This window comes from Sphaerodactylus townsendi, linkage group LG01 (assembly GCF_021028975.2).
Source record: "Sphaerodactylus townsendi isolate TG3544 linkage group LG01, MPM_Stown_v2.3, whole genome shotgun sequence".
NCBI lineage: Eukaryota > Metazoa > Chordata > Lepidosauria > Squamata > Sphaerodactylidae > Sphaerodactylus > Sphaerodactylus townsendi.
In genome coordinates, this window is record NC_059425.1 from 28470927 (window position 1) to 28493149 (window position 22223).

A 22223-nucleotide genomic window follows, 5' to 3' on the forward strand; every position below is an offset into this window, starting at 1 on the left:
GGGTGAAGTGAAGCACACTGGGTCTGTGCTTGCTGAGATCACTCACCATGGAGTGCCAGGACCCAGAAGCAATGACTTGTAAGAAGGATGTGTGTGTGTGTGTGTGTGTGCATGCTCTTTGCTGCTGTGTCACATAACTCCCTTCGTCCTCCGTAGCCTGAATCCCGATCCTTACGAACGTCACACCTTCTGGAGTCTGGCCTTTGGAGGAGTCTTCATGATGCTTTCTCTCTTTGGGGTGAATCAGGCCCAAGTCCAGCGATACTTGAGTTCCCGCACAGAGCGGCAGGCTGTGCTGTGAGTGTGAGCGGCGGGTGTAGTCCAACATGGTGCTTCATGCGGCTCATGCCCCACCCATCCATCCTGAGGCAGTCACTGGTCGCGTGGGGGAGGCTTGTGTGCCGCTCGTTCCTTTGGGCAACGTCTGATCTTTGCCCTTTCCAGCTCCTGCTATGCTGTGTTCCCCTGCCAGCAAATAGTGCTCTGTCTCGGCTGCCTCACCGGCTTGGTCATGTTCGCTTACTACCAGGAGAACTCCTTGACACCAGAGCAGAAGAATGCCTCACCTGATCAGGTTTGTCAGCGTTGCCATATCCGGCATACAGCCAGAACTTTCCCCTTCTTGCAGCTGTCAGATTGGAACAGGGTTGAGCTGAGATCTGCAAATGGATGCATTTACTTTGTCCCTTATTTATGCCTCTTCCCTTCCCCCACACATAGATTGTCACATTGAAGGGCAGACAAATGAATCTTGGGTGATACTGCCTAGGTCTGGCAGCAGTCCAGGCAGAGTACTTGGGGACGATGGTTGTTTTTGGAAAAATATTTATATCCTTCCTCAGAAATGGGCTCAAGGAAATTGCAATCAATATCTATTCAAAAACAACCACAGAAAGTGATCCTCGCCCGACATTCCAAAGCATAGCGATAACAATGATGACACTTGCTAATCTTTTTCTTCTTCGTTATTATTATTGTTAATAGGTTATGCTTTGTAAATTGATTATAGAATAGAAAGTCGCCATCTGAATTTACTCACCTTATTAGTCATGATGTTACATTCACAGTTATTTTCGTTTGATGTTATATTAGTATGTTTATGATATAATGTTATTATGTTGTTATGCTATTATGTTATGCTATTATGCTGCTATGCTATGAAATGTTATTATGTTGATTATGTCATGATTGCCGATATTTTGATATTTGAGATAATGTGTTCATTGATGTTGCTGATATTACGATTATTGTAACCATTATGCTGATTGATGTGGCTATTATTCTCTTGTGCACTGCCCTGAGCCTTTCGAGGGAGGGCAGTATATCTCCATATGAAATGCTTGCTTTTTGTTCTAAGGCAGGATGCTTTCAAAGCATCAGCTCTGGGTCCAATCCTGGTGCAATTTCAACCCATCTGAACAGCATCACTGACTGCATCTCTCCTCCCTGCTCTCCTCTCCCCACACTCTCCTCTTTGCAGATGGTCCTCTACTTTGTTATGGATGTGCTGCACGAAATGCCCGGGCTCCCTGGTCTCTTTGTGGCTTGCCTCTTCAGTGGCTCTCTTAGGTGAGTGTGCCAGTCCTCTTCCTCTTTTGTTTCCACGACCAGGTGTGGTCCAGTAGAGATCGTTGAGCTTTCCTTGGCTCCCTTGTCTTCTTTTGTCTATGCAGCACCATTTCCTCGGCCTTCAGCTCACTGGCAGCAGTGACAATGGAGGACCTTATCCGCCCTTATGTGGCTGAAATCTCTGAGCGACGTGCCACACTCTACTCCAAGTTGTTAGGTAAGTGGTACCTTTCTAGAATTTGGAAGAGCAGGGAGAGAGACGCTGGTCAGATGCAGCTTCTGGTGCCCCAGCTCCTTCCTCTAAGCCGGGCGAACTGTCACAGCACAGGGAACTTTTATATTTATATATTGGTGCTGTCGGCATTAGAATGTTTTGCAAGTTTTTAAACTTGTAAAACCTACTGTCTGACACTTGGGACTGGAATTGAACCCAGTTCTCCAGATTGATCTCCCCTCCACCCGGGCCTTCTATCTTTCCCTGCCTCTTAATACCCAGCTGGCTTTGCTCTCTTGACCCCCATCCCACCCACCTCCCTTTTCTCCTCAGCTCTGGGCTATGGACTCATCTGCCTGGGCATGGCTTACATCTCATCCATGATGGGTTCAGTGCTGCAGGTAAGGGAGGGTAAGGAGCAAAAAAAGGAAAATTCTGGGAGGGGGTTGGTCTGTGCACATGTTGGCTGGGCTTCTGGTGTGCGAGAAGGAGGGTCGGCCCAGATTAAAAAACATTTTCATCCTGATCTTGTCCCCAACCCACATGCTGCCACATACATAGTTGTCCCTGTGAAATGTTCACCAGTCAAGATTGGTTTTGACTGTGGGAGACCCATATCCCCAATGCCACCTCAGCCCAGTTTCCCCTGAGGTAAGGTTGCCAACTAATCTGGAGGAAAATGCCCTGTTTCATTAATAGATGCTTGGGTGTAGAATTTGGCAGCTCAAGTTTTTCAGGGCGTGATGGCTAGCAACAACACCTGAAAATAACCTCCCACTAGTCCTCTAGTAAAGGGATTAGGAGTGGCCTGAATCACCCAGATTAGTCCAGTCTCATCAGAGTTTGGAAGCTAAGCAAGGTGAGTCCTGTCTAGTATCTGGATGGGAGACCTCGAAGGAAGACCAGCATTGCTTTGCAGAAGAAGGCAATGGCAAACCATCTCTGCTTCTCCCTCCTAGAAAACCCCATGAGGGGACTCCATGAATCACTTGTGATGATAGTCCTGAATTTTTTGTGGGCAACCCTACTTTGGCTGCTCTTGAGCTGGTTACTCCAGTGGCGTAGTGCCAATGGGGCGGGGGGTGACACCCTGGGCGGCGCCGTGGCTGGGGCATGGCTGGGGCATTCCGGGGCAGGCGCTGCCACAGCAAGGGCACAGGGCACGTTCATGCCCCGGGCGCAGTTCCCCCTCGCTCCGCCCCTGGGTTACTCTTTAAGGGTTGTTGTCTTAGGCTAATAAATAAGATGGGAATGATAAAGAACAAAAGACATGCAAAATGACTGGGTCATTTCTCCCTGCCTACTCTCCTCTCCCGTTTTTTGCTTCCTTCAGTTTCTCTTCTCAGCTGGCCTGTTGTTTAAAACTTCACCTCTTGTTTGTTGTCTAAAACTCTGTTTCACTGATTGAAGTCAACCTGCACACATACATTATAAAGACCCAGATTTTATGAGCTCTTTGCATGAAGAACTCCATGAAAATAGAAAACCACCACCGTGGAGAGGGTTGGTTCTGCTGTCTCTTTGCTTGCATTGCTAGTTTTCTTTTAGCCAGGAGTCTTAGCATAGGGGGCATTCCAAAATATGATTCTCCAACCTTCAGTCTGGAGTGCTGCACTTTGTTCTAGCCCCTCCTTCTCCAGCATGTTCAGATTGGGCCTTGGTCACTAAATCACAAGGGCTTTTTCCTCTTGTCGCCTTTTTCCCCCTCCTTGGACCCCGCCCCCTTTTGTTCCTGTGCTTGGTGCACACTTTGGGGTTTGGTCTCTCTTGTACTTCAGCTTCTCACCCCCCCTCCCTTCCTTTCACACCCTTTGTGGTCTTGCTGGGCAGTTGTCCCCTCTGCCTACAGCCAGCAGACTCACTGCTATGCCAAGACTCTCCTGTTTCATCTCTCTCATCCTCTATCCTCTCTAACACTTCTCATAGAGTTTGCAGCTGTCTCTAAGTAACTAGATCTCAGATCATCCACCTGCACAGGGGTGTACTGCCGAGGGGGACATATGGGGTCAAATGTCCCCGGGCTGTGGCCATTTAGTCGCGTGGGGGGCGGCAAATTGCCCCCATGCCCCTCTTTTTTTCCCCCGGGTCCATATACTGACTTCAAGCCCTGGTGCAAAAAATTTTGTTTGGTCGTGGGTGGGGTGTGTGTGGAAAACTTAGATTTTGCACTGGACTACATTTTCCCTACTACACCCCTGTCCCCCTCCCCAGTATCCAGAAGATGGAGATCTTCCTGCTTTACTTCAAAGCCTTGACTTTCTTCTTTGTGTTCAGATATCATTTTTTATTGTTCTCCCCTCCACTTGGGCCTTCTGTATTTCTTTCCTCACGTCCTCACTCGACTCCATGCCTGTAAGGTATTTCCCTTTTGCAGCGTTCTAACATTGGCACTTGCTTGATCCTCCACCAGTCTTAGCTTATGCTGGCTCTTACCACTTAGCACAACCTATGTGGAGGAGCGGGGGATTGAACCCAGTTCTCCAGATTGATCAACCAGGCAATTTACATTTGACTACACACACAAAGACACACATGGAGAGAGCAACAAAAGTTTTGTTTTGTTATCAGGTCAACTGGAGTAAGGTCAGATTAGGTTAGCGAGGATGAAGTTTAAGGGGCAACTAAAGATCCTGAAATTGATGAAACTGGAGCTGCAGGAAGAGTGCCAGAAATTGCAGACAGACTGCAGCAGATGAACAAAAAGGCCCTTCTATTAAATGCCAATAAACCAGTAGGGGAGAATGGGATTCTTCCCAGAGTCAGCTGTTCTAATCAATTTTTCCCCCTTTTCTCTTTACTCACCTAACAATAGCCCCTTTACACACAACCAAATATGTTTAGATCTCAGATCATCCACCTGCACAGGGGTGTACTGCCGAGGGGGACACATGGGGTCAAATGTCCCCGGGCTGTGGCCATTTACACACAACCCCTTTACACACAACCAAATATGAGAAAAGGAGGAAAAATTGAATGGAGGGGATACTGCCCCACTTATGCTGGTCCCATTCCCTGTTTATGTGCAAGCAAAATGTGCATACCTAGTTCCTAGTTTATCTTCTCATCAAGCCTTGATTAGCCACTGTACATTCTTTCATACCATCCTCTGTACATGGAATTTCCTTCCACAATTTTTATTTTCTGTAGAAAACCACTGAAAACTCTTCCCTTCGCACCTCCATTACTTTCTAGTTCTGTTTGGTTTCCCCCACCCTCCCATTTTCTTTCGCCGTATCACGTCTGTAGTTGGGCCCACTACTGAGTAAGTAAAAACTTGAATTAAAAGGAGCCCCCAAGTGTTATTTTTCCTACACAAGTTTTTACAAAAATTATGGGTGGCTATGACAAGCCTTTTTCCCCCTACACAGCCTTCTAAGATTTTTGGGATCTAGGCTTCGTTTGAACTATAAAGGTAGCGAGGGTATAGGCTTTGGGTTCTACAGGTAGCAAGTGTTTAAGCATTGGGTTCTACAGGTAGCAACAATATAGGCTTTGGGTTCACTAGTGTGAGGTTAATTTTGTGGCGCAAAAGGAGATTACTGAGATCACTGAGGCTGCATTAATATATGAACAACTAAGAAGATTTATTTATTTACAGGTTGGTTTTAAAGGAACAAACCAGCAGCTCAGATCTCCAAGTAGACAAAGACAAAACCTGGCAGTGACACAAAAAATTAAACTGCTTAAGACTTTAGAGAGTAATTGGACTTTTCTACAAGGCTTCAGGCATGAATAGACTTTTATTGACAAGCTAGGTTGGATCCTTTCTCACACACTAGAGTCTACTCGCACCACCCTGCCCTTTCCCAGAATCAAATTGAGCAAGGTCTGCTCATCTTCAGAGACAGGTCTAACAATCGAGCACTCTCTTCTCTCTCAGAGATGGAGCTACACCACTCTGCCACACTGCCAGGCAGAGCTACCCTTCACTCTGCTCTTTTCTTGAGCTAGACCTGAGGTGTCTCTGAGGCAGAACTCAGCCGCTTCTTCTCCTGGGTGCCCTCCAACATCTCATCCCTCTTCTTGAAAGTAACTGGATGCTGGAGCAGCACTCCAGTGGGTGCATCTGAGGGACTGATTTTTCCCCTCAGGGGCAGGACAACCTCCTGTCCTTCGCAGTGAGAAATTCCATCTCAGAAGACGCAATTCTGCCTCGCTGTCATGCATAGCTGTAAATGCTTCCTCTTGAGAGGGCACCATCTGTGGTGCATTTGAGGCTTGTTTGAAAAGAATGGGTGTGTGTGTGTGTTTTCCCTTTTTAAAAAATGATTGTTTTCTTCGTATCCACATTTATTCAGATTCTGAATCATCTAAGATTCCTTTATTGGGGTGGTGGCTCTATTTAGACTGTGAACAAGGAATGTGTCTTTTTAAAAAAAAATTTAAAATATGTACAGCTTCTGATGTACTTCAGAGGATGAATGCTGGGAAATCTCCATTTTTTTCCTCCCCCTGCCCTTAGGCTGCTTTCAGCATCTTCGGCATGGTGGGGGGGCCACTCCTGGGAGTCTTCTGCCTTGGCATGTTCTTTCCTTGTGCCAACTCTGTGGTGAGTATTGCTTCCCGAGGTTTGGGGTGGGAAGTCTGCCAAACACCCTGAGGGATTACTTGAGAACTGGTTCTCTTTTCATCCATCACTGCGCAGTTCATGGCTTCCCCTCTCAACAAAAGCCAGGAATTGGGGTTTGACAGAACAATCCCAAGGTTCTTTTTCCCATGAACACTCCTGGGGGGTGGGGGGGAGCATGCCAAGGGCTAGTACATAGACGTGGCCAATGTGGGATGGAGGGAGTCAGACATTTATAGCCACTCTCCTCTGCGAGTCTGTGTCAAAGGCTTTAATGGAAGCCATTTGGGGCAAATGGCTGCCTCTGTGTGCAGGAAGCTCCTCACGCTCTTTCCCCCCTCTTCTGCCTCTCCAGGGTGCCATAGTTGGGTTGGTGGCTGGGCTAGCTATGGCCTTCTGGGTCGGCATTGGGAGCTTCCTCACCAATGTACAGGTCCAGCCTCCTCTGCCCAATGGAACCAGAATCCCTTCACTGGACGGGAACATCACAACTGTTGTCATGACAACGCTGCTCACCTCGGCCACGACGCCACAGAGGTAAGGAGGGTGCAAAGAAAATCCAATTCCCAGCAGCCTTTTGGGCTGAAAGAGGGAAAAGAAGTTGTAAACACTTGGCACTGCAGAAGTCCAAAGTCCATGTTCAGAGTAAATTATTCCAGTCAGCTGTCTTGCAACAGCTGTGAAATTAATGTGTGCTTTTGTAGGCTTTTGCGTGGCTTCACAAAGGAGGGAGGAAAGTGGTTAAGACCTCCAACCAGTTAAAAACAATCTGTCTTCAGCATGGCCCCCTAGGATAGTCACTGTAACCCTATCCTAAGACCTAGCAGTATCTAGCACGTACATAAAGCGTCTTCTCCACATATCAAGCCTTGTTATGGAAACCCCATGCAGGGGGCAGGGGCGGATTTCCCTTGTCTCCCATAGACAGATGACTCCATTGTTGAGCCAGACCTGCACTTCAGAAGGCCTTTCAGAGGTTTAATTTTAAGCATGGCTGGCACAGGATGTTCCCTCAGCAGCTGCACTTCTCATTGCAAGGGATCCTGCAGCTCTTGAGTCGTGCACTCCTTTGTACAACCGCCTCGAAAGAAGTTGAAGGACTTCTGAGCTCATGGGACATTGGGAGGCTAGAGGTGCAAATTAAGTTTGTGGGTGGGGGGGTGTATGATTCTTCTGGAAGACGAACCTCAGGTCTCAGAGAAAAGGGGAATGACTATTGGGCCATGCTTCTGGCGAGTCGCCCTTGTCCCAGTAGAAAGCTTTGGAGCTGCATGATGAGAGTTGGCCCACTGCAGAACCTAATAGGGGTCTACTTGCGTTCTCTCTAGGCCCACAGGACTAAAGAAATTCTACAACTTGTCATACATGTGGTACAGTGCACACAACTCCACCACTGTCGTTGTTGTGGGACTCCTGGTTAGCCTTCTCACAGGTATGTACAGTTCTACAGAATTACCAAGCTCTGGCCAAGTTGAAGAAGAGAAGAGAAGAAGAACCCTACCCCCCTTCTCTCCTGTAAGGAGACTCAAAGGGGCTTACAAACTCCTTTCCCTTCCCCCCTCACAGCAAACACCCTGTGAGGTGGGTGGGGCTGGGAGAGCTCAGAATAACTGACTTGCCCAAGGTCCCCCAGCTGACATGTGTTAGAGTTCACAAGCTAATCTAGTTCCCCAGATAAGCTTCCACAGCTCAAGTGGCAGAGCAGGGAATCAAACCCGGTTCTCCAGATTAGAGTGCACCTGGTCTTAACCACTACTCCACTGTAGTATTACCCGGGCCTTTTTACCTGGTGGAGCCTGGGATGTATCAACACATGAAGTGCTGTTCTAAAACTGCAGATATCTCTAGCTCAGTGTTGTTCCCTCGTGTGTGTGTTCGTGTACATTCTGCATTTGGGATGTCTTGGAGGCTGAATATGGGTGATCCTGGCACCAAAGGTGGGTTGTTGTTGCTGTTAATATCTCAGAGTTTACATAATAGTGGCCTTTGATGTTCTAGTGAAAAGTGAAGGGGAAAGTTCGAAAGAGGAGCGGGATAATTCAGTGGCAGCAGTTACTTAAGGGAAGGGTCTCGAAAATCATTTGCAAATGAGTGTGTGCGTGCGTGCGTGTGTGTGTGTTGATCAGGTGTGCATGTTTTACTCTGAGCCCTGTGCTTAAATTTTGGAATGTGAAGGATACTATCCTATCTGGCCTAGCAGATGGTAGCATGAGATATTTCTTCCCCATGAGTGAAGTAGGTGTGGGCATTGATAATTTTCTGATTCCCTTTCTGGTCCCTACAGTATAGAGAGTGGCCCTGCAAAGCTCCCAGTAATGCTGCCTTCCATCCTACACAGGCCCTATGCATGGTGACGCTGTAAACCCCCGCACTATCTTCCCAGTGCTGCCACGCCTGTTTTGCTGTCTGCCTCCAAAGTACCGCGATAAGCTGCGCTGTGGCGTCCGTGATGTTGCAGAGGTGAGAGCCTGGGGTGGGGGAATGAAAAGCATTGCATGCTGGGATATGGCTTTTCCCCACTCCTCCCCCTGTGTATTTGCAGGAGCCCCCTAAACCTGCATACTATGTGCCAACTGGATGGCTTGAGGGAGACACTATCTCTCCATTCCCCAATGAAGCCATGTAGACACGCATCAGCACTACAGAAGGAGAGAAGCATTGTGGTTCTCCTGGAACCTTTCCATTCCTTCTCTGTCATGCTCCATGTCTGCCTCAAGCTTCTAGTCCCTGTTTTTCAATTTGTGGCCCTTGGAGTTGGGTCAGCACTGCCAAGTCACGGCTGTCACTCACTGGGTCTTTCTGTACTGTGCCTTCCACCCCCACCGCCCCCAGTCCAGGGTGTGTTCTTCGATTACTCTGCATGCCCAGTCCAGCACAGTGTGCTCGGCTGAGTCTTGTGCAGGACCCCTGTGTCAGGTAACAGGTCCTTCTCTCTACTGGCTTCTCCCTCGGTGCTCTGGACAAATCTCCTCTCTTTCTTTTCTCCTTCATATTCTTTCTGGCACCCCCGTTCAGCCAGCACTTGAACTCCTGGCACCCCTTCCCCAATTCTGCTTTCTGAATGTGGAGCAAAAGAAACCTTCTTTCACTGCTTGCTGAACTTTTTCCCCTCCTTAATCTCCACTCCTGCAGCAAATCCATGCCTGAGCCATGCCGGGCTGTGATCTGCCTCCTGACTTCCCAGCCTTCTCAATCCCTGGCTTCTTGCTTTATCCCAGACAACTGCAAGCTGCCTGGCTTGAGACTCGGTTGGCATTCCTCCACAGCTGTGCAAGGCCTGATGTGCGCCATTAGTGCTATAGACCAGTAAATATTAACTGAAAGGAGCAGCAGCTGCAGTGTTGCCTGACATCTTCAATTCCCAAAGCATTTGGATTGGGAAAGGCTTTGAGCCAGGATTCACAGCTGCAAAGTTCAGGCGTAGGGAAGACTGTGTTTAGCCTTGCCCAAAGGATGGGGAGTTTGGCCTGCAGTTTAAGGCTATTAAGGACAATAACTTTGGGTTTTGAAAGGGGCTGAATGGAAAACGTCAGGGAAGCTCAGCCATCTGTTAGGACCAGAGGCATTGCAGGGGGTGGGGGGAAAGGCGCCTGGGCGGAAAGGCGCCCCCACCCCAACCTGCCCCATTTACCTTAGCCGGTGGGAGCCTGCTGCGGGCCGCCCTTTGAACAGCCTGGTGGGGCTGGGCCAAGGGGTGCCCAGTGGCAGCCCAGCCAGGCTGCTCCTTCAGCCAGCAGAGTCTCTGCCGGCTGAAGCAGCGGCAGGGCCGGGCCAAGGGGAGGATGTGGGGGCGATTCTCTGCCCCCCCCCCATGTGACCAGCTGGCATGGTCTGGTTAGGACTAGTGCGTATGGTGCTGGAAAAAGCATCTAAGGGACCAGGATGCTGATGAGCCGCTTTGGAGGTCAACCGGGAATGGGGTGTGTGTGTGTGTGTGTACCAGAACGAACTGGAGAGGACAGTGGCTGACTTGCTGCCTCTGGCTGTCTTGTTAGGATGGAAGCTGCTCAGACCCAGCATCTTTAGCCTTGGAGAAAACCAGCAATGGGCTGCCGAATGGACTGCCAGAAGGCCTGCCCCCAGGGAATGACACGGAGGAAGTAGAAACGGGTGAAGGATTTCCCCGGGCAGATGGGGCTCACACCTACATCATGCAGGAGACGGCCCTCTGACCTGGGCAGAGCGAAGAGCCTGGTAGTGAATATCGGCGGGGATTGGTTCTCTCCTCGGATGGGAGCCCCCCGGGGAGGGGCTGCTTGCACAAGAGGTGCTCCTGGTGCCTCCTGATTTCCATCAAGGCTTATTGTGTGCTGGACGTAAATCTCCTGTCGTGCCGTGCCAAGTGGCCTTGGGGCCACGTTCACCTGACCTGACTGTGGTACATTCCCTTCCAAAGTTCAGTGCTGCTTCTGGTATTGTATTGTGAATGTACCTTGGGGAGATGTGTGCACACTGCCCACCCCCCAAATTCCAAAGCACAAAAGGCCACAGCAGGACTCTCCGTGGCTTTGAGGTGCCTCTTCTTCCACACCCAGCTCTCAGTACGTACATGTCTCCCACTCACTCATCTGGAGGAGGGCGGGCCTTGCCAAAGAAGTTACTTGGTCTTGTGGTGGGGGTCACCCTGCTGCTGCTGCTGCCGCCAGTTCAGCAACCTTGCAGTGGATCAGCCAATGGGGGCTACAGTTTCATTCCGCTTTTGTCACCTGCAGCAAGTACTGCTGTGATAGGGTGCAGAATCAAGTGTTCAATAATCCATACGTAGTGTCCTCGGATTGCCTGGTTCAGTTCCAAACTCCTCAGGGAGGAGGGTGGGTTGCGCTCTGGGAAACATTCCTGCTTCCTGAGTGGCTCTTGTCACCTAGGGTCAAGCCACAGAAGATGTTCAGCCGTGAGTTGGGTCCAGGTTCTCCTGCGTTCGGTTCATATGCAGCCTTTCAAGAAGGCAAATTATGCCCCCAGGGATATGTCAGCCTGGAAAATGCCTCTGTCTGGAATACAAGCTGGGTCAGGAGAACCCCAGCTTGACTCATAGCCAAATCTCATGCAGTTTGGTCCATCTAAAGGTAATTCCTGTTTTCCCCCCTATTGTATTGTCTTGGCAGGGACAGGGTTGAGAGTGGGACCGAATGCTAGACCTTTCTCCTCATTCTCTGTTTTTGTACCGTGTACTCCCTGTCCATGAAAAGGTGTGAATACTTCCTGGACCATGTTTTTTGTCTCTCTGATACTCAGCAACAATTTTTGCTGCTAATAAAAAAATATTATGTTTGGTTCTTTTGGTTTCAGGTGTATGGGGAGGAGAAAGTGGATTCCTGCCAGGGATCATGTCATCTTGACCCTGGCATCATCCTCTTTCCATGGTTGTACCGCTGACAAAGCAATCTTGACCAAAGTCTGGGCTTTTTCGACCCTGACCCCAGCCTGGTGGGAATCACTATCGAATGAGACCTGGGTCCTGTGGATCTTAGAAGAAGGAGAAAAGTTGGATTTATATCCCTACTTTCTTGCCTGTGAGGCGACTCAAAGGGGCTTACAAACTCCTTTCCCTTCCCCCCTCACAACAAACACCCTGTGAGGTAGGTGGGGTTGATAGAGCTCAGAAGAACTGTGACTAGCTCAAGGTCACCCAGCTGGCGTGTGTTGGAATGTACAGGCTAATATGAATTCCCCAGATGAGCCTCCACAGCTCAAGCAGTAGAGCGGGGAATCAAACCCAGTTCCTCCAGATTAGAGTACACCTGCTCTTAACCTCTGCCCCTCTTAGCTCAATTCCCCAGGGCCATCAAGACGGGGATATTCTGCCAGGCCTAAGGTTGATGGCAACCTAGTTGAGCTTTATGTTGATGGACCTAGTTGATGGACCCTAGTTTAAGGTTGATGGACCCTAGTGGAGCTTTATGTCCCCTGCTGCGTCAGTATCAGTTTTCGAAAATCCTTTCACCTATAGGAAGCGGATTCCCCTTGGATAGGTGATAATAACACAAGAGGGAATTTTGTTGTTAGGGTGCCCTCTTGTACGTATTTTTAGGTAGTTATAAATATATATAGAGAGAGGTTTATAAGTTTGTTTTCATAAAGATATATACTACAGCCACTTAAGTTGGAGGAAGGCTTCTTGGGGTGGATAAAGGTTTCAAATTTTGCTAATTGGAGTGGAAGGAAACAGACCAGTAATTGGTATGATGAAAGAATATGACAAAACAAATAATGTCAGGGCTATTTTCAGGTTTTGAGGGGCTCTAGGCAGAAAGTGCCCAGAGGCCCCCTCTGCCCACCAACAGTCCCCATTCATAACTTTCCACCTCCCACCTGTGCTCTTCCACCTGCATGTTCAACCTTCTGCCATGTGTAAGCCTTCCCACTGCCCATGCTCACTACCTGCCCACGTTTTCCCTCAACCGCATTAGCCAGTGCATGCAGCTTGGGAGTTCAGCATCTCCACTGCTCAGTGGAGACGCTACACTCCAAGCTGCATGCACTGGCTAATGCATGCATGCCTTTCCCCAATGAAGTGGGGCAGCTGGGAGTATGGGTAGCAGATCACTTCAAGCAAACAGGTGGGGAAGGGCATGCAGTCAGCTGGCCAAGGAGATACATGGGTGGAGGGTGAACGGCAGTAGGCCCCAGCAGCTGCCCCACCTCAGGGTATGTTGACCCTGGCCCTGAGGAACGCTTTATGTTTCTTGTTTTCATTCTCAGGCCTATTGGGCTTGAAGTGGGTAGGACTTGGTTGTCATCTTCCTTCTGTCCCCTCTGCCCTCTGAGCACAAGTTCTGGAAAAGAACAGGATTGCAGAGCCTGATCTCAGAGTTACTTCCCCACCTTTTTGGAATCCAGGATTGGTTCCTGATCCTTCTGTACTCCTTAATGGAGCTATGGGGCTAGGATGATGCTGGGTTGGGAGTTGTCTACAAGGGCACCCCCATAGTCTCCAGCAACAGCTGTTTTATTTATTCATTTATTCATTCCCCTTCTCACAAAGCTGTGCCACACTCCTGTGACCAGGACAGAAACTAAAAAGGGTTAATGCAACAACTACAGCTGCTCAGCCACGGTTTTGGCCAGGCATGCCAAGGTGCAAGGTTCACTGCTTTAATCGCTTTGGAGAGTCAAGGATGTCGGTTTACAGTCTTGCTACGTCTAAACTCTAGCAACTTCAAGAAGGGGGTCAGTGCAGCCCTGAATGTTTTTGTGAAGGACTCTGCTGAGAAACTGCAGCCTACTGTGTTTCTCCAAAGGCTTCTACAACCTCCCATCACTCCAGCCTGGTAGAGAGTGGAAGCCACAGCGGATTCCCCCACCCACAAGCCCCCTTCCTGCTTAGCAAACCATTTTGTCCACAACTCACCTCATCCTTTGGACTCCAAATAGCAATGCAAGGAACTTATCCAAAAAACAGTGAAATGGATACAAAAATAGTAGCAACAGAAGGCAACTCTCTCTGTACCTGAGCTGTGATTCTCAAAACTCATCTGTGTGAGGTGTACTTAGAATACTTCCCAAAAATTGCTCAGACCTTGGTAAGTTCCCAGGGGAAAGCAGTGCAGATGTGAAGCACGACTCCGTGTGTCCCTTGCTATTCAACCAGGGCACATAAACTGCCTTCCTAAGCAGACTCACACACTTCGGAGACCATTGAAATCAATGCAGTTAGAAGAGTATCACTCTGGCATCTGAAATAATTCCATGGCACATTTGTGGCATTCTTTAGAAATCACAGGGGAACACAGGTCATCTTGGAAATAAGTTCCAGTCCTGGGATGTCCCCTCTCCCAGTGCCTGCAATCTCTTTTGCTTTTGTATGCAAGTGTCCTGTTACCTTTTTTGGAGGAGGCAGGCTGCCTGTTTCATAGCATCTTCACATTTCCTTTGAACCAAGAGCTGATACTTGAAGCTGCTGGCCTGCAGATTTCCTCCCTCCTTCCAACCTCCAGCTTCTGGCTTGACCTCGATCTTCACAAAGCCTATCAGGCTATCATTTCCACTACTTGGGTGCTTTCTTAGAACCAAGTGTTAAGTCTTAGAACCAAGTGTTAAGAACATAAGAAAGAGCCTGATGGATCAGACCAGAGTCCATCTAGTCCAGCACTCTGCTACTCGCAGTGGCCCACCAGGTGCCTTTGGGAGCTCACATGCAGGATGTGAAAGCAATGGCCTTCTGCTGCTGCAGCTGTTGCTCCTGAGCACCTGGTCTGCTAAGGCATTTGCAATCTCAGATCAAGGAGGATCAAGGTTGGTAGCCATAGATCGACTTCTCCATAAATCTGTCCAAGCCCCTTTTAAAGCTAAAAAGTTAGATCTAGTCCTTATGAAAGAAAAGTACACCATTCACACCCATTTCTGTTGGCATGCACCATTTGCTTTTATACATGGATCACACATGAACACCATGGTCCATCAAGATCAATACTGTCTACTCAGCCTGGTCACACTTCTCTAGGGCCTCTGATGTCTTTCACATGACATACTCTGGGGACTGAACCTGGGACCTTTTGGGGGCAAAGCAGAGACTTTCCCACTGTGCCACAGCCCCTCTCCTGGATAGTACAGTTGGCACAAAGGAGAAAAGTCTTGGTTTCAAGACACCTGTGGGCCTGAAGTAGGAAAAGGCATTCTGCAAATGCTCAGAAGGTACCTGCTTCCCACTGATCCCTTTATATATTCTATGGTGAAGTATGGACATAGTTCTGGAGCAAAACCTTGTGGAAGTATACAGGTGGGTCAGGTTTCTCTAAGAATGGATGCAACTGAAGACGCAATCTCAGCTGGTAAAAGATGTTCTGGGTTACTCCTACCATTTAACTAAGGCAAACACACATTCACAGACCTATGTATAAGCATCTCTTGTGTTAAACTGCTATCTGGAAATGGTGAAGGGTTGGATGAGGTAAACTGAAGCTTAGACTTAGACGAGCAGATGTGCTCAGGGTGAGGACCAGTGCTGGCATGGAAATGGGGACTCTCCTCATTTGGGATGGGGCTACACTCCCCTTGAAAGATTGAGTGTAAGCCCAGATTCCATACTTCCCCCGCTGGTCTGAGATTCCTCTGTCTCGTGGCCTTCCTGCATCTCCCAGGCAACAACTCTGGACAGCCTTGACCCATGGGTAGCCCAGCTGCTTAGGAATTTGTTGGCCAAGTTTTCTTGAGAATGTAACAGGTCAAGTAGCCCCTAAAAATAGTCTTGAGATCTGTGGGGAAAGAAAGCTAGCAGTACACAGGGCTGGGGTGACTCTCCCCCGCCTCCTCTGATGTCTCCCTGCCAGCACCTGAAAGAGGGAGGCAGGAGACTGGCTCATTAATGTGCTCCTTAGTACAGGCTCCAGTTCAGGCCCAGGATGGATTTATGAGCTCAGCCTTGGCCCCGGCCTCTTTCCCAGAAAACAGTTGCAGCTGCAGTCTTTCCCCTATATTTGTGGGGGGGGGGGAGTGGCTGGCTGTGGGGAGAGCTGCTGAAACTTCCTACCTGCCGACCCAAGCATCCATCAGTTGCCACAGAAAGAAAGACTTTCTCACCCCATGTTACCTTACCCCACAGGTTCAAGTGCTGGGCCGGCCCTAGAACTGCCTAGACTCCCTGGACATTCAGACGTGGAAAATCTACTTCCTTATTCTTTTTAGGGCACTCTGGGCATGCTCACAGAACCTTGTTAGAGAAGTACTGGGAGGAAAGAGTGCTCTTTGTTTACAATGTTTATGAATCGATCTTCACACAAGAGCACCACCCACTGCAAACGGAAAACATATTGTGAATTTCTCTTCTGTGAAGGCAAAACTGCATGTCCCAATATAATTCAAACAGTCAATTTTCAGCTTCAAAAATCCATGTTTCCAATGAGAAAGTGAGGAGGAGGGAAATGAGGGAAATAAGCAAAAAATATAGGGGTGGCTGTTACATAAAACGCTACTGTCAGGTATAACATTTGTTGCTATCATCCATTTGGAAAACTGAAAATGCTGTGGAGAGTAATAATGACCATAAGAACATAAGAAGAGCCATGCTTGATCAGACTAAAGGACTATCTAGTGCAGCATTTTGTGCACACAGGGGCCAACCAGCTGCCCTCTAGGAAAGCCACAAGCAGGAGGAGGAGGAAGAGGGTTTATAACCCCCCTTTCTCGCCTGTAAGGAGACTCAAAATGGGCTTACAATCTCCTTTCCTTTCCCCCCTCACAACAAACACCCTGCAAGGTAGGCGGGGCTGAGAGAGCTCCAAAGAACTGTGACTAGCCCAAGGTCACCCAGCTGGCATGTGTTGACATACACAAGCTAATCTAGTTTACCAGATAAGACTCCACAGCTCAAGTGGCAGAGCCGGGAATCAAACCTGGTTGTCCAGCTTGGAGTGCACCTGCTCTTAACCACTACACCACGCCACAGAGCCTTCTTCCCGTGCTCCCCAACAACTGATTTATACAGGCATACTAGATGCAGGAGGTATCTATCATGGTTAGAAGCCAGTGTGATTAGTAGCCACGGAAGCATCAGTGATCTAACTACTCCCCATTTAATTGGGAAAACAAAACTAGGTCTTGTGACTAAGCTATGGAGACAGTAAACCCTGAAGGGCTGTTCAACCCCTCTTCCCCATTAAAGTGGTGGGCAGCTAGAACTTAGGGGTGGAAACCTGGCACAAAGCAAGCAGGCGAGGTCTCTCTCTCTGAAGCTGGCAAGCAGGTGAGGGGAAGAAGAGGGCAAGGAAAGGCCTGTAGATTTCCTTGTGTAGCGAGAGTCCTGCCACAGGGTGAAGAGAAACAACAATCACCATCAAAAGCCCCAATGGTGCAGTTTACAGAGGGAGGTACTGTTGGGGTCACAGAGTTGCTCCTCTTGCCTCAAGTCTTGGCTGGGGCCACCCACTAAAGACAGCAAAGGGAGTGGGTGTGGGGATGCCTCCGGTCCAGGAACTGGCATAGAGGCAGGACCTCATGGGCCATTTCTGCAACAGAAGAAGAGGGGAAATATTAAGGATGGAATTCCCAAGCCCTCTGTGTCTTCAAAGGTTTTTGCTCTTTGATAAAACACAAGTGGGCTACTATAGGGGCTTCCGGAGCTGTGGCATTCAGCAGCACCTCACCCAAAGGAAACGGGGGCTGCCATGCAGAGGTCCCCAGCCCTGCATTTCTTCTACCGCCCCCCAACCTGGCTCCACCATTCCCCCTTTCTATGCTTTCAAGCTGCAGCTGATGTACAGTAACCCTTCATGGGATTTTCAAGGCCAGACAGTTCAGAGGTGGTCTGCTATTGCCCACCTCTGCCTAATGACTCTGGATTCCTTGGTGGTCTCCCCTCCAAATAGCAAACAAGGCTGACCCTGCTTAGCTTCTGGGATCTGCTGAGATCAGGCTAGCCTAGACCATCCCTCTATCCATTCATTTTGCTACCACTCCACGGCAGTACAGACTAAGAGGTAACCAGGGAAAAGTGACAGTGAGGTGTTACCTAGCAGTAGCTTTCCCCTAATGATTAGGGATGCCAACCTCCAGGTGGTGGCTGCAAATCTCTGGGGATCACATCTCCTCTCCAGAGATCAGTTTACCTGGAGAAAGTGGCCACTTCGGAAGGTGGACTCTATGGCATTCGACCTCATTGAAGTCCCTTCCCAAACAATACTGTCCTCAGGCTCCACCCCCAAATCTTCAAGTATTTCCCCACTTAGAGCTGGCAACCCTACTATTGATGCCTAACCAATCCCCCTCATGGGAGTTCAGCAGCATCCAGTACCTTTAGAGGGTGCAAGAAGACTGTTGGCGCTATCCTGGGTCCGGGGAGGCCTTGCTCAAGGGTCCGGCTCAGGTGGGCAATGTAGCTGGTTGCCAGGAGAAGCACGTCTAACTTGGAGAGCTTGGTGTCAGGTGGGACCGTGGGCAGTGCCGCTTGCAGCGCCAAGAATGCCTGATGGAGAGTCCGCACACGGCTTCGCTCCCGAGCAGCATTCACCGGGCACTGCACCTTCTCGGCAGCTCCGAGGGCAAGAGCAGCACGCCTCCGGCCCTGCGTGGAGGAAGCAGCCGCTTGAGAGACACGGACAAGTGGACTTGCCTCCAGCCCAGCTGCTTAGAATTGCCAGCTTCCCCTCCCACCCTCTGCTTAAAGTTTCCCCAAGAACTGGAGCAGCTTGGCTCTACCCCATCTCCGCAATCTGCCCTGGTTCCTCAAATGCTCCAGGCAGCTTCATCCTCTGCTGTCCTGTCTCTTCAATAAGTGCAACTATTTAAGCCCAGTTCAGAAAGCACCTACAAGATTTCACAGTTCCAGATAGTCTGAATCCCACAATACTAAGAAGCTAACAGTGCAGTCCTTAACAGAGTGACACCCTTCTAAGCCCTCTGAGGTCCATGTGCTTAGAAGGGTGTCACTCTGCTCGGGATTGCACTGTCAGCACACCCACCAACCTCGTACTGTGAAGCATCTCCTGCTATTCCCCCCCAAGTGTGTTTCATTCATTACCCCTTTTGTGGCTGAGATCTGTGGTCCATCGCTGGGCAGCAGGGTCTCTCTTCTGCCGGTTTTCCTCTGGCCCCTGCTCCGTTCCGCTCGTCCCATCCTCCTAGTGCCAAAGGAAGACCACGTCTTCCTTTGGATGTCTTTGCAACTCCCACAATGTGGGAGATTAGTTGGTTTAAGGGTCCCGGTGTCCAGCGTGAGTAGTTGTTGAGCAGCGCCCACCTCCTTGAACTCAAACATCCCTCTTGCTACTGGTACAGAGGCCAAAAGGCACCCAGTGTACCTCATCAGCTGGCGGTTTCCAGGAAGGGCAGAAGTTGTAGTTACCACTGTGCTGTTGCAGAGAGAGATGCTGACTCCTGGTGGATTCCCTGGGAGCCTGCCTTGCCTCCCAACCCCCCATGCAGTGCACAGTTTTCCTGGGAGGTCCAAACACCAGCCCAGCCCCCCTGTTGTTCTGGGAAAGCTTGGCCAGCTCCACCTCGGATCCTCTCATCAGGCAGAACCCCCAAAGGACTAGGAATCAGCGCTGAGAAGAAAATGACACAATGCATGAAGCTGCCTTATACTGAGTATACCCTTGGCCCATCAGAGTCAGTATTGTCTACAAAGACTGGCCAGCAGCTCTCTGGGGTTTCAGGTCTTGCACATCACCCAGTGCCTGATTCCTTTTAACTGGAGATGCTAGGAACTGAACCTGGGACCTTCTGCACGCCGAGCAGACTCTATCACTGAGCCACAGCCCTTCCCTGTGTCCTGTTAGCCTACTAAACAGGGGCTTAGTTACATTATATTCTATCTACCTCAGTGGTTCTCAACCTTCCTAATGCCGCGACCCTTTAATACAGTTCCTCATATTGTGGTGACCCCCAACCCTAACATTTGTCCATTTTACAGATGGAGAACACTGATGCAGAGAGTCCTAGATGACCCCTGTGAAAGGGTCGTTTGACCCCCAAAGGGGTCCTGACCCACAGGTTGAGAACCACTGATCTACCTGTGGGTCTTCCCTGCCAAATGGCACATAGAGGACCCAAATCTTGGCATCACTCCAGAGGCTACCCTTAAAGTTAGACTACTAGCCCATGTAGCCTAGAATGGTCCACTCTGACAGGTTCTATCCTCAGCCCTGCTACCAAAATCTTTTAGCTAGAAATGCCTGACAATGAACCTAAACTTGTGCTTCAAGGCAGGGCTCCTGCTTAATCTGCAGCCAGGAGCCGCCTCCCTGGGGGAAAGATCTGTTGCCTTCATTTTGATAGGGCAATCCAACTTTCCCGTAATTTGTCCATCACCTTCACCATTTGGGGAGGATGGCAAAATATTCCCATCTACTTTTTTTTTAAGCCACAGCTTAATGGATCAGCCTGGAAGTCATGTATAAAATGGACAGGATAGGTAGAAGCAGTGGTGGGATTCAAATAATTTAACAACTGATTGTTTACAAGCACCTTTTTAACAACTGGTTCTGCCGAAGTGGTGCGAACCTGCTGAATCCCACTATGGGTAGAAGACTTTGTACTGTGCTCCAAACTAAATGTTCCACCTCTGCACCTTGACAATATACTTCTCATCTTCCCATGACGTTGTTCTTCTCAATCAGACACTTTCTCCCGCTGTTCTCTCCTTGTGTTCTTCCAAAGTGTGCCACCCCTCTTCCCTTACACCAGTGGTTCTCAAACTGGTGGTTGGGACCCCTTTGGGGGTCCAACGACCCTTTCACAGGGGTCGCCTAAGACTCTCTGCATCAGTGTTCTCCATCTGTAAAATGGATAAATGTTAGGGTTGGGGGTCACCACAACATGAGGAACTGTATTAAAGGGTCGCGACATTAGGAAGGTTGAGAACCACTGCAACACCCTTGTCAAGCCACTTCGTTCTCCACTTCAAGGCCCACATTTTTAACAAGGCCTTTTCAGGGAGATGAAGCCCATCCTCAGCTATTCACCACAAATGGAGCTTCCAAACTAAAAGGCAGTGCATCTCTGAATACCAGTTGCCGGAGAGGTTGGGGTGGCTTCCTGCCATGTTTGTAGACTTCCCATGGGGATCAAACAGAAAGAGAATACTTTTCTTGATTCTGACCCAGGAAAGAAATGCTCCATGAACTTCCTTAGCTGTGATTCCACTTTCACTGGAGGCATCCTGAATCCATCCTATTATTCCTTGGCCACTCTTCAGTGCCATCTGAAGCAGGTCTGTTCACCAGGGCTTACTCCCAGGAAAGCATTTTTAGGATTGAATAGTCGGTTACCTAGCACAAAACAAAGCATTCTGGAGATGAGCTGTGTTTCTCAGAGGATGCATACATCACCTAGAAGACAATTAATAGTGCTATAAAAACTTTAAAGAAGACCAGGCATGCAATTAGCCAGCTCTGTGGTAGCCCTTTTCCAATCTGAGCCAAATAGGGTGTGCTATTTGGCATACCCTATCATTAGTTAACGTTTTTTATCTAGAAAAGTGACATGCCACTTCTCCAAAGTCCTGCTCAAGATAGTTCAAAAAGTTAAACCAGATGCAATAACATCATTAAAATAATAACTGTAAAATTATAATTACTAAAGCAAGCCACAAAAAAAATTAAAGGTTCTGAAATGATATCCATAAAATACCTCAGCCTAAAAGCGGAGCGTTAAAAACAATTTAAATATGCAACACTTCAGTTAATGGGAAAGGTACCTTGTACTTAAAGGACACTAAAGTTGGGGTTGCATGTTCATTGCATGTGGATGTGGGTGTGGTGGTGGTGCAAATCTTCCAAAGGCAAGGATATCATGACTGAAAAAAACCTATACACCACATCTGCAGGTTGGGCACGGAGATCTGGCCTTGTAAAGGTTCTCCTAACTGGCAGGATGGACTTATGGGAGGGGACATTACTTTGGATATCCTGCCCACTCACGCCATTTAGGCCTTGAAGGCAAGAACCAGCACACTAAATTGTACTTGGAAGCAAGTATGCATCCCCTGCGGATCTTACACTATAGCGATGATTTCATCCTGATATCCAGCCCTGACAATACCAAGGTTACCTCATCTGTGACCAACTGAAGTTTCTATGATTTCAATGGCACACACGTGTGTGGCACACAATAGCACCTTAGAAACCAACAACATGTTTGCAACATAAGCTTTTGAGAGTCAAAGATCCTTTTGTCAGATGTGGGAACGTAGTTCCTGATGGAGTCTGCTAGAGAGCACACAGTATTTAGGCAAATTCTACACACATACGCACAATCAAGTCAGCATAAACGTGCATAAGCCTATCCATCGGGCACAGTCGTTTGCCCTCGTCTACCTGCTCTTTCAAAGTGTCTACCCTGTCCAGCTTCCGCCCTTCAGAAAGATGGCGCGTATAAGTATGTGAAGCCCGTGAGATGATCACGTGATGCGAGGCACGGCGCGCCGGCCGGCTGAGC

At 48.9% G+C, this 22223-nt stretch overlaps 2 protein-coding genes across 5 annotated transcripts in view; one reads left to right on the forward strand and one right to left on the reverse strand.

The window, feature by feature from the left end:
* SLC5A6 (solute carrier family 5 member 6) overlaps positions 1-11626 on the forward strand; it is a 28501-nt gene extending 16875 nt beyond the window's left edge. The window contains exons 7-16 of the mRNA XM_048515856.1: positions 157-297; positions 445-574; positions 1481-1569; positions 1674-1786; positions 2117-2184; positions 6246-6332; positions 6706-6887; positions 7679-7782; positions 8689-8810; positions 10346-11626. Coding sequence (XP_048371813.1) covers positions 157-297; positions 445-574; positions 1481-1569; positions 1674-1786; positions 2117-2184; positions 6246-6332; positions 6706-6887; positions 7679-7782; positions 8689-8810; positions 10346-10522 — 1213 coding nt within the window. The 3' untranslated portion in view covers positions 10523-11626. The remainder of the gene's footprint in view (positions 1-156; positions 298-444; positions 575-1480; positions 1570-1673; positions 1787-2116; positions 2185-6245; positions 6333-6705; positions 6888-7678; positions 7783-8688; positions 8811-10345) is intronic.
* A 5052-nt stretch (positions 11627-16678) lies between these two features.
* On the reverse strand, positions 16679-22223 carry TCF23 (transcription factor 23). 4 transcript variants are annotated; one of them, XM_048515972.1, is made up of 4 exons: positions 22124-22223; positions 20887-21115; positions 18079-18348; positions 16679-17293 (listed from the first exon to the last, which is right to left on the reverse strand). In XM_048515972.1, the coding sequence occupies exons 2-4, from the start codon at positions 20986-20988 to the stop codon at positions 17168-17170; spliced, it is 498 nt and encodes a 165-aa protein (XP_048371929.1). In that variant the 5' UTR covers positions 20989-21115; positions 22124-22223; the 3' UTR covers positions 16679-17167. The 4 variants fall into 4 exon arrangements, with proteins under 4 accessions (XP_048371929.1, XP_048371946.1, XP_048371936.1 ...); XM_048515989.1 differs by having other exon boundaries at positions 20887-21055; positions 22103-22187; XM_048515979.1 differs by lacking the exon at positions 22124-22223 and adding an exon at positions 22040-22100 and having other exon boundaries at positions 20887-21055.